General features: G+C 41.7%; 1 protein-coding gene across 3 annotated transcripts in view; it reads right to left on the bottom strand.

Moving 5' to 3' along the window:
• Positions 1-471: 471 nt before the first annotated feature.
• The window catches only part of FBXL20 (F-box and leucine rich repeat protein 20), a 70,620-nt gene continuing 60,171 nt past the window's right edge, over positions 472-10,920 (bottom strand). For all 3 annotated transcript variants that reach the window (XM_065422755.1, XM_065422757.1, XM_065422756.1), the window contains 6 exons: positions 10,181-10,311; positions 8,779-8,839; positions 8,100-8,144; positions 5,749-5,805; positions 2,588-2,800; positions 472-1,517 (listed from right to left, as the gene is read on the bottom strand). In XM_065422755.1, coding sequence (XP_065278827.1) covers positions 1,410-1,517; positions 2,588-2,800; positions 5,749-5,805; positions 8,100-8,144; positions 8,779-8,839; positions 10,181-10,311 — 615 coding nt within the window. In that variant the 3' untranslated portion in view covers positions 472-1,409. The remainder of the gene's footprint in view (positions 1,518-2,587; positions 2,801-5,748; positions 5,806-8,099; positions 8,145-8,778; positions 8,840-10,180; positions 10,312-10,920) is intronic.

Raw genomic sequence — 10,920 nt, 5'->3', positions numbered from 1 at the left:
TCAAGGAATCAATGATTACATGGAGGCTGTCACAGGTTCTCTACATTCCCTTGAAGCAGCAGGGTTAAGCTTGCCTGAATCACTCAAAACGCAGCTGCTATATACATCAACCATGTCAATGTGCCAAAACATACCCTTTTTGAAAGTTGGGAGGAACTGGAAGCATGGTATATACTTGTGGCTCCCATTTCACTCAAATGGATGCTTCTCCAGGACAAGACACTTACCTGTGGAACATGCAAACGTCAGCAAAGTTGCTGAGAGTTCACAAACACAATACACGACAATGTGGCAATAATCAGTGATAGATTTTCAGGTCTTCTGTCCCTTCTGCTTCAATGAGTCATTCCTTGACGAGGGCAACAAGCAGTAACGCAATTCTGATTTTTTTTTTTTTTTTTGGCAGGAGCCAGGGAATCAATATTAGTTGGACTGTAGAATGTAGCTGTGTCCCCTAAATTGTGAGCTATGTTCTCTTTGCTAGGGTAAAACTTGAAATGCAAAAGAGGTGAGACCCAAATATTGGTAAAAATGGGCAAATATGCCCATGAGATCCTAGCCTGCGCTCCACTCTCTCTTTCTATTTAAGATCTTCCCATCAGACAGGCAGTTTCAGGCGCAGCCTTCTAATGGTAAAAAGTGTCTTATTTTTATTGATAAATAACTTATGTTCAATAATCTCAAAAATTACTAAATTAGAAATCTGTAAAAAAAATGAGCGGTGGGTGGGGTAAAAAACTGAGCCCGACATTACAGATTTCAAGCTATGTCATCACAACAATCTAGGAAGCCTCTGAGCTGAATGCTACGAAACACAGAAGAAACTGATGAACCTTCAATGTGAGCATGCTCAGTGTGTTAGCATGGAAACAAGGAAGTACCGAAGCACAGTAAATCATGTCTCACAATGGCTGCTGTTTTCATTCCCTTACTGAAGAACGGAAAACAAAACCTCTTTCTTTTTTTTTTTTTGGACAGTGGATGCAAGAATAAAGCATGTTCGTTTCTCTCCCTCCCCCAACTTCGAAGGATTTTGGTGCTGTTCCAACATTAAAAAACAAAAACAAAAAAACAAAAACCAGCAGCAGTCGTTTTGGGTTTGCACAACCCCCTCCCCAGTAGTTTCTTCTGAGCATGCCCAGTAGGAATGGTTCAGAATTATATCAATCCACCTACAGCAAAAGACAACACAGATCCAGCTCCCATGTCACAGAGTTCATCAGTTGCTGGAACAGGTGGTGCGTGTGTATATGCGTGTGTATGGGTGGCTACAGGGGCCCGGTGCCACAGCCCTTTTCACTGGCCCTTGCAAATGACACTGGGATCACTTTCGTTGAAGATACAGGTGTCCACTGTAATTCTAGAAGTGTAATTAAATACTCAGTTTGCAAGGATGACCAATTCCAATGTCATAGGATGATGCAACATCTGCAGAAGCGCTGTCTGCTGCCCCCTACTGATGGAGGTGGAGTCACAGGAGCGAAGTAGGCATGGACTTTAATATTGGGTAAATGGGTCTGAAAAGATAAACACAGTATTTAAAGAAAGAACAGCTGTGGCAGTGCAATACGCAGTCACATACAGGCGAGCAACTGAAAAGCGCGTGAGACACTGAAGGGCCTGCTATTTTTTCTGAGCTTGGCCACCTAAATAAAAGCATGTTTCCTCTTTCACAAAATATCAAGCCTTTTACAGATCTGAGTGGAGGGTTGGAATTTTATCTTCCTGGACTGTTACCAAGTTCTTTTTCTCATCTACAATTTCCCTTTTCTGCCTAGTGAGGGTGGCCTGGAAACCTCTCCTACTCCAGCAGAGTTCACCAAAACCACATTTCCTCACCCACAAAAATCCTTATTGGATGAGCTTTGGCGAGGCAGTGATAGCCTTAAATAATAGTTTTTTGCCCTTCTTTGGTCTAAGATGCTATAGTTTACTTATGCCAAGCTACTAATGTTAAATTATATCATGAAATAACAGTCAAACTTTGCAAATTTGCACTGTGACTTGGGGACACATTGCAGATTACCGAATTGTTTGAATTAGCCAGTAGGTTAAAAAACAAGTTGTAAAGGGTAAGGCATCAAGAGATGCTGTTAGTTATTTGCAAGAGATTAGATTGAGTTATTTACTAGCACATGGGGAAGTATCAATATGAAGTGCTCTGTCATATACGTCATCAGATTACTCAATATGAACACTGGCTCAAGTTATTTCTTTGCTGAGAAGTGAGGTGAGACTCCCAGGTTTCGAGAGGGCATCATCAGGTTTGTGGAACTGTGAAGTGAGCATTAGCGAGCTGGCTTCTCCCGTACTCCTTTTTAGTTCTATTCACCAGGAACTGTAACTGGATCCTACACAGAAGGAAGGGAGCATTCCTTCCCCACCAGCTAGTGCTTACCGTCATCAGCCTTCTCTTGAATGAAACAGCTATCATTTTCACAGATGATGGCATTACCCTTGTAGCACTCTCAGGCATTTTAAGGACTTGGTCTAGATTACAGTGAGTCTGGATCCTCACAACCACCCTCTCCCCGTCCAGCCATTTAGTAACGTGTAAGTAAAAGCCTTCTTTTTTTTTTTTTTTTACCCTGAGTCTCTTGATTCCTGCCCGTGTGATCTGTTGACAGTCATAAAGTTCTATCCTCTCCAGGCTATGGCAACTCTTCAGGTGTTCCAAGGAGGCATCTGTGATCAAAGGGCAGTTGTCCAGCTCGATCACTTCCAGTCGGTCATGTGCGCAGGCACCATTCCCCAAGTGACGAATCCCATCATCTGTGATCAACTCGCAGTGTGACAAACTCTGCAGCCAAACAGAGGTGGTTAGTGGTCTCTGGAAACAGTACTGTACAACCATCAAGAACACCAGGCTAGGAAGCTTTCTGGAGAGATGACGGGATGAACTGAGATAAAGTCCTAGAAGAACAAAATACCCTTGAGCAAATCTGCCGTGTCACAGTTCTGGGCAAGTCTGCAGTTGTCCCTTGATGCTGGAGAGGGTTGTGAGCTGTGAACTCTGGTGACCAGAGTCCCTGTGCCTCTCTCTAACTAGCCAAGACTCCTGTAGGCCACAGGGGAAGTTCATATAATGTAGATGTAATGGAGAAGGGAGAATCATAGAAATGCTGGGATGGAAGGGACCTCAGCCCCCTGCACTGAGGCAGGACCAAGAATACCTAGACCATCCCTGACAGGTGTTTGTCCAGCTGATTCTTAAAAGCTTCCCATGACAGGGATTCCACAACTTCCCTTGGTAACTTATTCCAGTGCTTAACTATCCTTGGAGTTAGAAAGTTATTCCTAGTATCTAACCTAAATCTCCTTTGCTGCAGGTTAAGCCCATTACTTCTTGTCCTTCCTTAAATGGACATGGAGAACAATTGATCACTGTCCTCTTTACAACAGCCCTTAACATATTTGAAGCCCGTTATCAGGTGAGTCTCCCCACCACCCCCGGCACCTCTAAAGATGCCAAGGGTTTTTTTTATTTAGCCTTTCTTCATAGGTCAGTTTTTCAAAACTTCGGATCATTTTGTTTTCCTCCTCTGGACTCTCCAATTTGTCCACATCTTTCTCAAAGTTTGGTGCCCAAAACTGGATACACAGCTGAGCCCGCACCAGGGCAGAGCAGGGTGGAAAAAAATTACCTCCCTTGTCTTACATACAACACGTCTGTTAATACACTCCAGAATGAAATCATGGGAGATGGAAAAGTCTCAAGTAGATGGAAGAGCAGCCATGTAATGTCAAAAGAAAACAAGACAACTATAAAGTTTACCTGCTCTTCAATACTACAGTATTATACAGTACCCCAGGCACAGTGGTAATACTATTGTGAGCTGTAGGTACTGGATCTGTAAGGAGGACAGACTTTCACACCATTTGCGGGCTGCTCTTATTTTTAAATATTCTTGTACGTGAAACTGAACTGTGCAGTGAGCTGGGAGATTTCACCATTCCACCATTGTGAGTGATGTCAGTCCATCACCAGAGCATCTGCATAGTTCATGTATCATTTAGTTTGCAGAGGAACTAGGAACCAGAGCTGGTGCACAGATCGCTGTGGAGGAGAATGCACTGGGTGAGTGCTCCAGAGACAGAAACTTTGCAGCTAAGACAATGAAGCACTGTGCAGACGGAGAGAAACCCAACGTTACAGGAGTTTCCTGTCCAAAGGGTGCAAGGAAGCACAGCAGGCATGCCTGAACACTTCAGATCTAAAATGCTGTCAGTGATGGAACTGCCATTTTAAGGCACAGGGCAGGTAGAGTGCAAGCTGCTTCAGTGAGCGCTCCCTTCCCCAGTGGCCTTTGCTGTCCCTCCCCTCACACGGAACGAACATGCTATTTAGAAGTGAGAAAATTTGCTTTGTTGTCACCTCACTTCAGGTTGAAGCAGACACTCCCACACAATGTGATGTCTAACTCACTAAGGACTAATACAGAACATCGAGGTTTGTCAAAGCTGGATTCAATAGGTTACAGGCCAGAAGCATTCATGCTCCAAATAAATGAACTCCTCCATCCCTACCCCAGTTCTTTTTATTTAGGGCCATCACTTATGCCCTTTATTCTATGAATACATCCTTGTAGGACTGTAGCCAAGGCTGTTAAATGCTAACCCACAAGTCAAAACTTCCTGTATGAGAGCGATAATGCACATTTCACACATGGAGTAAGATTCAAATGTCAGAGGCAACCAGTGCTATTAAACTGTCTTTCAGCAACAGCTTCTGAAGTATAGTGTGAAGAAAGGAAACGAGGGTGGCTGCAGCTTTCCATCTCAAGTACTTATCTGGCCCCCCATCACTGCAGTATCTGAACTGCCTCAAAATCTTAATATATTGCTCTTCACAACACCTGCGTGAGGCACGGTAGTGCTGCTACCCCCATTGTACAGATGGAGAATGGAGGCACAGAGAGGATAAGTGACTTGCTCAAGGTCACACGGCAAGTCTGTGGTGGAGCAGGGACTTGAACTGAGTGCTCCCAAACCACGGGCTCATCTCTGTTCTCCCTCCCAGGACAGAGAGCTCAGCCCCTGAATGAATTATACAGACTTCTACGATCTAGGGTCGTAACTAAAGCAATTAAACCACGTGCCAGGATAATTACTTTCCAAATTATATAAAGTCTGAACAGATTAACACACATAGATCAAAAGTATTGCTTTAAAAACAAAAATAGAAATCCAAACATACATATTACTATTATTATTAATATTTCTGTGGGGAAGACTGGTCAAACCTCTAAATTTAATCCCGGACCAAGGCCTATTGCTTTCAGGCCCCAAAGTGTGGAATCACTGAAACAGCCTTCGAAATAGCAGACAACTGCAATGCAGTAATGAGACAGGGAAGAATTTCTTTTTTGGATCATACAATGTGTGATCAGAACTGTGGAACCAGAATGGAGCTGCAAGCTCACAGAATGGAAGAGAGGATAAAATGCCACTGGAAAAGGAAAGGTGTCTGAAGGGTTTTGGCAGGAAAGCAAGGCATGAAAGCTAATTACAACACTGCACTTTGATATCCATAGGACTGACTAAGCCGGACTGCATTCTAGTTTCCACAGGTCACACAGTTCCATACTCAAGATGACAAGGGGCTGGAGACTACTCCATGTTATACAAACTAGATACAACCATCACATGCCTGGCAGATTGCAGAGGCAATCGTCAATTGGGCAAAATTTGGAGGCTCCCACCATTTTATAAAGTGAGAACACAGAAAACTGTTGCCCAAACACTTACCAACACCTGAAGCCGTGGACAGTATATGGAAAGCTGGATTAACGTACTGTCTGTTATCTGGAAGAGACACAAAGCCCTTTAAGACTGAAATCTTTGTACAGCGATTTCTTCCCAACCAAAACATGACCCCAAGTTAGTACTTAAATATTCACCATTCTTCTCCTGCACTGGAAATGGCAATCACTATCTCAAACATTTCCAGAACTGTTTCTGGATCACATTTCAGCCAAAGGTTCCTATTATTCTTTAGAAGGTGACTGGAAAGGATTTTTAAGAAGTTGGGTCTGTGTTTTTTATTTCCTTATGATGGGTAATTTAAAAGGGGTTTTTAAAGTTTTTCTTCTTTTCTTGTTCTTCCCATTTGAAACATAAGGAATGTCTGGGTCTTCCCAGGTTTTGCTGGAGTGAGCAGAATACTTACAGATACATTTTGGAGAAATGTTCATTTATCACTGAAGTTAAACAGAACTGGAGTACTTGTGGCACCAGAGACTAACACATTTATTTGAGCATAAGCTTTCTTGGGCTACTGTATTTTCCACTTCATCGGATGCATGCAGTGGAAAATACAGTAGGAAGATATATACACACACACACACTATATGTGGAAAATACAGTAGGAAGATATACACACACACCCCTTCCTACTGTATTTTCCACTGCATGCATCTGATGAAGTGGGCTGTAGCCCACGAAAGCTTATGCTCAAATAAATGTGTTAGTCTCTAAGGTGCCACAGGTACTCCTGTTCTTTTTGCGGATACAGACTAACACAGCTGCTACTCTGAAACCTGAAGTTAAACAGGCGTTAACAGCCTGCTAAAAACCCCTTCTGCTCTAAACTGCTCAGATTTTGGTCTCTGGCTCCTGAAGTGTCCTCACTTCGCTAGTTTTTTCAGTCATTCGAGTATGTCTACACTGCAATAAAAAACCTGTTAGCACAGCCACAGCTGGCCTGGGTCAGCTGACTGGGGCTTGCGGGGCTAAAAATTAGTGTGGATGTTTGGGCTTGGGCTGGACTCCAGGCTCTGAACACTTCCCCCTCAGGGGGTCTCAGAGCTTGGGGGCCAGCCCAAGCCTGAACATCTACATTGCAATTGTTAGCCCCGTCAGCCCCAGTCAATTGAGCTGAGCTCCGAGTCTGAGAGCCTCAGGTTTTTTATTGCAATGCAGACGTACCCTTCCAGGCTAAACAAGGCATGAATTTCTACCCCAGCTCCCCTTGCCATTTAATAATTAAAAAAAACAAAACAAAAAAAAAACAAAAAATAACACCCACAAAAAAAACCAACCTTTTCAGATTGTCTTTGTACAAAGCAGCAAGACTGGACACAGCTTTAAATCACTTCCTGTCTGGACTACTGTCATTTCCTTTTCTGTGGCGTTCCTAAATCCCTATTCTAGAATTGTCAAGCAGTGCAGAATGTTGGGGCGAGTCTATTTTCTCACTGCAGGAGGTGAAACCCTATTACCTTCATGGTCTTCCGATCCATTTCTAATTGAAAACTGCTCTGCCCTTATGGTATTCAGTCTCTTTAAGGGCTTCCTCATTTCATACCCACTTAACACAATATTTCACTTTACCTTTAAATCTTACCTTAATCTTATCACTCTTACGACATATTTGCTAAAGGACAGTGTTCAGTCACATATGAAGGGCATTCTAAAAAAACCCACTGAATGAGTCTGTGGCACCGAGTTATTAGGTAAGTCAGATAAAAGACTCATAGGCTGGTGAAAAATTACAGCCCACTGACTTCTGGGGAGGTTTTTGGTTGGAGGGCACCTCATCTTTATTTCTAGTTATTTCCCTCCACCTTCACATACAAGGTCACAGTTGTTCAAACACTTCAGCTGCAGTAACGTTTAATATTTGGAGATTACCTTTACTGATCTCTATCAGTTTATGTTCCAGAGACCTTACTGGCAGCAAAGATCTCACCCTTGGGCTTGTAGTTCTTGCAGTTGCCAGGTTTTTCAAAGGTGCCTAGATTTGCAGAACTATACATGGTCTTTAGCAGACAAGCACACAGTCTAGATCTGATGGGATCTTCAGATTATTTTAACATTTTCAATAGTCTTTCAATACAATTCTCTGTTGAAAATTGGACTAGAGGTGATTGAACATATACAAGTAATTCATCTTGTCCAAACTTATCTCCTTTTCTTGATCAGGATTCTGGAACAAGTTGTCTTAATTAAAAAAAAAAAAAAAAAAGGATTTTGGGATTCCGTGCTCTGACCCTTTAGGTGTGGTTATTAAAACCCAGACACATTTGTCACAGACCATGTTTCCGCACTGCTGAGACTTCCTGCATGAAACCACCACAGTCAGAAGGCTGGGCTCTTACCTGAACACACTCTTCCAGGTCCATTTTTTCAAGCTCATGACAGTTCTATATAGCGCAGGCAGGAAATAAAAGCACACAAGCAAATTAGACACAAAGCCCAGTCAGTACGTGTAAAATTATGGGATCCCTCCTTTCTCAACACAGATGAAGTGTGTTTGAAAAGAAAGTCTTCTTTCTGAAGTTGGTCATGACTACAGATAGTTTGTTGCTCCCTGGAGGACAATGCTACTAAAAACAAGCATAATACTGAATATCTATCAAGCCTGCCCATTTAAAGACATTTATAAAATATCTACTAACTTGTTTATCTTTTTTTTTTTTTTTTATATCTACAGAAAGGAAAAGGGGGTTAAACTCAGTGTTACTCATATGGAGTACAGGTTGATCTGTCTGATGCATGAAATTGTACAGGGATTTGTTTCTCGCTAAATGTTAATAATTTCATTGACTTTAGATGCACATTACTCATTAAACTGGGAGTTGGGTGGCTAAATATAATGTTGAAAATTTAAGGAATAATGGACAATTTATTGATCTACTTAGCCCTCTCATTTCCACGCAACTTCAAAACCAAAAAGAGATGTTTTGCAAAATATAAATTTATGGGAGACAGCTACTGTTACCCTGAGCTCCCAGGAAACAGAGATGCACCACGTACAAAGTGGAATGCAGCACTTACCTTAGCCAGAGTGGTAAAGCCCACATCCGTTAGCTGCGAACACCTTGCAACTTCTAATATTCTGTACAGAAAGAATTAAGAATGTACTAACTATGGGGTAATCATTTTGCTTTACAGAGTCTGTTTTATTAAAAAAATTGGGGGCAGAGGGGCAGGGCGGGGAGAGATTAAGTCAAGGAAGTACTCTCGAAGAGGATTATTTCCATGGAGTATTACACTCATGCACATTTGAATGGAGGTCCCCCTTCACTCCATTTGATAATCTCACCATGAGGTAGTGTATTACACGGAATAGTATTTCATGATGATGCTCAGGTCATGTAAGAATAAGTACTTAATGCCATAACATATAGATTTAAAGTTCTCTAGATAGCAAATTGCTCATTCCCAGTTCAGATGACTGCTGAAAATTCTTTGCTTCTGCTATTGCAGTTTCATGGTGCCTCCCCCTTTTCCCTCATTTGTTTTATAATGTTTTACTTCTCAATGCTATAATGCTGCAGGGGAGAGCATTATTTCCATTTCTAAAAATTTAAGATCAGGACTTTCTTTAAATATGTGAGATATTTTGGTTTATGGCATTTTATGCAGTTGATCTCCAGGCAGAGTTGAACATAAACACGGGATCCAATTGGAATCACAGCATTTTTATCTGCCTCTTTCAAAGTTCGAACTGCATATATATGAAAACTGACACATGTATCCATAATCTTTTACTTTATTTTTAAGCTTATTATAAAAATTCCATTTCTATTCTGGACACCACTTATTTTAGCCAAATTAAAGCAGGGCACACAGCTGTAACAGATGCCAGACAATACTCATCTTTTTTCTTTTCTCCGCCATGTCATTTTCCTAATTATGCTGTAAAATCTTTATAGAGATGGCACCTGAAGCCCATTCTCTGTCTGAAATAGTGAAAATTAACAAAAAAACCCACTATTTTTTGCTTCACATGCTCCAAAACTATCCTCAACACACATTAATAACTAGGTATTGAGGCAGGGAATAATGCAGTTTAAACCTTGTTTCCAGTTCTTAACACAAAAAAGCTGTGGACTAATTTCAGTTGTTTTAACCAAAAATAAGGTAATACGTGGACTGAAAAAGGAAATTGTCACTAATTCTATATAAGCTCATCAGAGTGGCACACAACACTGCTGCACCAAGATATCTTGTAGAATTATATTCTGTGGAGTCAGAAGTTAGGACATAACTAACTCATTGTCATCCTCTTCTCGCTGGACAGCTGGAAATAACTTCAGTGATAAACTAGTGGACTTCTAGTCCAATCTGGAAGTCCTGATCTTTAGAATTAAAAAAAAAAGTCAAGGAGTTCCATTACCAGGTCACCCACATCTTTACTCAATCAGCATTGTGTGACTCCAGACTGAAAACTCACCTAAGCCGCGGACAGTTTTGTCCCAGTGCATTCAAGATGGCATCTGTAATGTTAGAGCAGCCTGAGGCACACAAGGATTGCAATTTATGGCATCCTCTGCATATTGTTATGAGACCATCATCTGTGATTTGCTACAAGAAAAAAAACAAAACATCAGAACCATTAGTAGTGATGATTAAGATCCAATGCATTGCACAATTCAACCTTTTGAGACAAGCGAGGAGGCATTCAACTTAGAGTGATGAAGGCCAAGTTACGCTTATCAGCCAAGAAATGTGTTCAAATATTTTTACAGGATAGCTGAAACAGCATAAGGCAGTCTGATATGGCTTATAAATAGTCTGCAGCTGATTCCACAGGCATGCAAATATTTTAGGGGATGGCACCACAGAATCTGCTGCCTAACACCACAGCGCTCTCAGCTTCCTCAGCAATGCCGACAAAGTAATTCTGGCTGAAAGATTAATTAGGAAAGTCTGTTAGAGGTCACATCATCACCACAGCTTAGTTTTACAAACAACCTTTTAAAACTCAGTCTTACTGCCTTGGTGCCCAAGAGATAAGTGCTAAGACACAGGTCTGAATCCTCGTCAGATTCAGCACCTGTGTAACTTCATTGAGTTCAATGGAGCTGCATCCCGTTTGGCCAGGGATACATTTGGACCTCAGTCTAACTCCAGGAACCAGTTTGGGATGACAACATTTGAGGCAGAACCTGTCAGGAGAGTGCCATGCTGGTT

This window comes from Emys orbicularis, chromosome 25 (genome assembly GCF_028017835.1).
Source record: "Emys orbicularis isolate rEmyOrb1 chromosome 25, rEmyOrb1.hap1, whole genome shotgun sequence".
Lineage (NCBI taxonomy): Eukaryota > Metazoa > Chordata > Testudines > Emydidae > Emys > Emys orbicularis.
This window is presented reverse-complemented; position numbering and strand designations above follow the sequence as displayed.